The 4,126-nt window shown below is 35.1% G+C and overlaps 1 protein-coding gene across 1 annotated transcript; it reads left to right on the top strand.

The window, feature by feature from the left end:
- On the top strand, nt 1-3,241 carry LOC145906951 (uncharacterized). The gene is made up of 9 exons (XM_082994399.1): nt 1-101; nt 225-380; nt 553-672; nt 1,157-1,312; nt 1,422-1,493; nt 1,592-1,708; nt 2,478-2,574; nt 2,636-2,809; nt 3,073-3,241. Exons 1-9 carry the CDS (start codon nt 35-37, stop codon nt 3,239-3,241), a joined length of 1,128 nt encoding a protein of 375 aa, XP_082850525.1. The 5' UTR covers nt 1-34.
- Nucleotides 3,242-4,126: the final 885 nt, after the last annotated feature.

The raw sequence follows: 4,126 nt of genomic DNA on the forward strand, positions 1-4,126 counted from the left end.
ACAAAATTTTTTTCCAGGAAAACTTGTTAGAGAAATGCAGTTTTCACTTGTTTCAATTGCTGTCTTGTTTCTTTTCATCATTCAAACCATATCTGTTAAAGGTAAGTGTAACATGGCAACGAGGACCCCAGAGGTCGTTTATAGCAAACAAAAATTGGAATTTGCGACAATCTGTGCAGTCATTCGCACAGCATATTTATAAGAAACGAGTGACGTATTTTCAGTTACATGCGATACGAAGTTCTCGGATCTGAAACATTCAATAACTAGGATGATTTGTCCATCAAATTGTTTGGGGAAGGATCAGGAGTTGTGTGGAAGCAGGATTTATTCTAAGGGGCCAATTTGTCTGGCTGCTATACAAGATCAACATATTGACAGTAAGTCCACTATTTAACTAAAAATATTAACACATTTTAGATTGGTTCTTGCCACTTTTCCAATAAAAATCTCAAATTAAATAAATTGTTCCAATTAATTCTACGATGATTGTTTTGATTTCCGCAAAGAAACACGATCAAATGAAGTACGTCAAATAATGTAACTTTGCAGACTCTGGTGGTGTTGTTACCGTTTACAAAGCAAACGGAAAGAAGAAATACAACGGTGGTGAGAGAAATGGCGTGTCCAGTAACTCGTGTGGACCAAGCAATGTTTCTTATTCCTTTAAAAGTAAGTTATTACAGTACGGATAACGAAACGAAAACCTATAGCGTTAAAAAAAGGATTTTGTGAATGTGCATCGCAATATGGGCCAGTTCATTTACAGAAAAACAGATTATTTAATGGTAAACAGTTTATTATTAATGAACAGTTCACTTAAAGGATAAACAGTACATTTATTGATTAACAGTTCATTTAATGATAAACAGTTCATTTAACAATAAACAGTTCATTTCACAATAAACAGTTCATTTGACATGATAAGCAAAGTGGAGCCAATAATATAAATTGCGTAAGCTGCAGGCAGATGGCCACTGTTTCGACCTAAAAAGTCTCATCATTGCAGCTGGTGTGACTAACAGACGACTTTTCTGACCAAACGGCCACTGATGAGAGATTTTAGGTCGAAATAGTGGCCATCTGTCTGCAGCTTACACAGTACATTTTATAATAATAAAGATAAACTTGAACTTCTCCAACCGCGACATTTTAGTGACTTGCACAACTACTGGAAAGGCGGAAACGGAAGTGACGCAAGTTGCTTGCCCTCCTAAATGCAAAACGTCACCAGTTTATCCATACGGGAAGGATTTCTATCACAACAACTCATCTGTCTGTGGAGCTGCATTAAGAGTCGGAATTATCACAGGTAAGAAATCAAGCTATGTAGGCTATTATATTGTGATGTAATTAAATATTTGTTTTGAAAGAAAACTTAATAAAACCAGGTGAATAAACCTGGATTCATTTTGCTTCAGATGGAAATGTTGATGTAACATTTTACCAGAAATCTAATGATGAAAATCTGGTCCAAGCTTTTACTTTTCTCGGTGAGTTTTCATTTAATGCTTAAGTTGGAAACGCTTCAAAATGCAATCAACATTTGGAAGTAACTGGTTTGCATTTTCCCCAATTTTCAAATTTTTAGATGACATAAACGAATGTGATTTTGGACATCGATGTGAGAATAATGCAACCTGTGTTGATGGAATCATGGAATATTTCTGTGTTTGTTCCGACGGATACATGGGAAAATTCTGCGAAGGTAAAAAACACACTAATTTGTACAATCTGTACACTTAAGTGGACTATAAGAAATAAATTTGTAACGAAATTTAATGAGATGTATATAAAAATTATGCTGTCATTCAGAAAAAGTATATTGCTGGTCACAAAAACTTTCAGAAGGCCGTATCGTAGGAACAGATACAATTTGCGTGGACGGATGGCTGGTAAGTCTCATAATAGATGGAAAATGTCAGTTTGTTCATATGTTAGTGAAATACCAGGTTTTCCAGAGAAGAGTTGATTCCACAGAAAGTTTTAATCGTACTTGGATCGAATACAAAAGCGGGTTCGGAAGTTTGTCGTCTAGTTTCTGGTGGGGTGGGTGCATATTTATTATGGGTGTTTATGAAATAATGTTAAAATAAACAGGTAAAAAGGTATTGGTTTTATTTTGTTTACCACATTTTTCCCCATCGAGGTCATGTTGGTAACTCTTATTTATTAATATGGCATTCAACATTGTTTCAAAATGTCCTTCCTTAGTGTTCAGCGCAAATCACGAGTATTTCGTATATTTTTATTTTTTGCGAGCGAAGGCTGTTGTGAGGCCTGTCGCGATGTGTAACGTATCAAATTCTGATAGGCTGACGAATCGTTTTAAAATAATCCACACCTCAAGCCAATCAATAAGATTGGTTGCACGCGTGTGATAATATTTCAATGGTTGTGTGCTTCGTGTTTAGGAAAGGGCATTGCGTGGGAAATATTGCAATTATTAATATATTAAACAAATCTGCATCTGATAGGTTTGGAAAATATTCACCAGGTGACTTACAACAACAATTGTTCACTTCGAGTAGATTTGTGGGATTTTAATGAAACTCACAAATTTGCTGAATACAAGTAAGAAACTAATGAGAGAACAATTATATCAACAAAATATTTACAAACATTTTTTTTCAAGATCATTTTCGGTTGGTCCAGAAGCTGATAATTATCGTTTACATGTTGCCGAATATGAGAATGTTTCCACTGCTGTTGATTCCCTCACAAACACAGTCTGGATAAAGGGTCGCCAAAGAGGAAATCACAACACCGTCGAATTTTCGACATTTGATTCCGACCACGATTTATTGGAGTAAGAAAATTTGTTGGCGTTAAAATTCGTCGACAAATTGAAGTGAAATGTGTAGATTCGTTTAGGATCGGATTGGTTTAAGTAACAAAAAATGATTTCGTCGGTCAATATTATTTTAACCAAAAGGCAAAATGAGCTATAAACGTGTCCTTTAATTTAAATTGAAACTGATCATGTCTGGTTTACTCCAACATTTGATTTAAATCATGGATGGAGCATTGTTTGATCATGTCTCGTTTAAACCAAAGCATTGTTTTCTCCAGGCAAAATTGTGCTGCAGAAAGAGGTGGTGGTTGGTGGTTTCAGGTTTGTGGTCTCTCAAATTTAAACGGACCCATTGTACGAAATCCTCCTGAATACACTTATCTTCGGTGGGAAATGGATGTTTCCAGAAATCCATGGAAAAGATCAACCATGAAACTTAAATGCTGATAAAGTTAATGAGATATTACTCCTGAATAAACTTGTAACACGATGAATGCGATGAATTGACATACATACGTTGTATATGTTTTTTTGAGTTTTTCGTGTACAGAATTTTTATTACGATAATCGAATAGGGTTGCAGTTAAATTGGACGTTTTCTGTATTTCTTTCTGCATATTGATCATGCAAATATATAAAGTATGCAACAACCAAAGTATGTATGGAGTGTTTGTATTCTATAATTTATCCACAACCAATTGACATTGACGTTTTCGTTTTTATTCTTTATTCACTTTTCTTTGGCCACCTCAGTGCTTGCAGACAGACAACTACTCAGCACACTTACATAATTATAATTACAGAGAACACAGAATATTCTGTCCAAGTGACGGAATTACAAAATGTGGTGGAAAGTCACTCCACGTAAGACCTTGGTACAACAATTCTAATATTATTCGTACAAAAATATGTACGGATGTTTTACCTTAACATTGCCTATCGGTTTGTCCCAGCATTTACTTATTCAAAATTTCAAGAAAACATTATCAAGTTTGCCCCTATCTGAAACATTTCAATTTATTTGCATTCACCATGAAACCATCGCGATCAGCTCAATTAATTTAAGATAACTTACCCAGCTCTTGCTCTAGCTGAACAATGGGCGCACTTTTAATGTCTTTTCCTGCCTAATTCATCATTTAAAGCTTGTGTTGCTTAATTGTAAAGCACAATTTTGCGAGATGTTGCAGTTGGAAAATTAGAAATTACTGAAACAATCTAAACCAATTATGTATAGAAAATACCGTGAATCATTCCAAATTCGTCGCACGCGGAAAAATTTAAGAACGACTTCTATGTGGAATCGCGCGCATTGGTACGCAAGATAATAAG

The sequence above is a fragment of the Ascidia mentula genome, chromosome 6 (assembly GCF_947561715.1).
Source record: "Ascidia mentula chromosome 6, kaAscMent1.1, whole genome shotgun sequence".
NCBI lineage: Eukaryota > Metazoa > Chordata > Ascidiacea > Phlebobranchia > Ascidiidae > Ascidia > Ascidia mentula.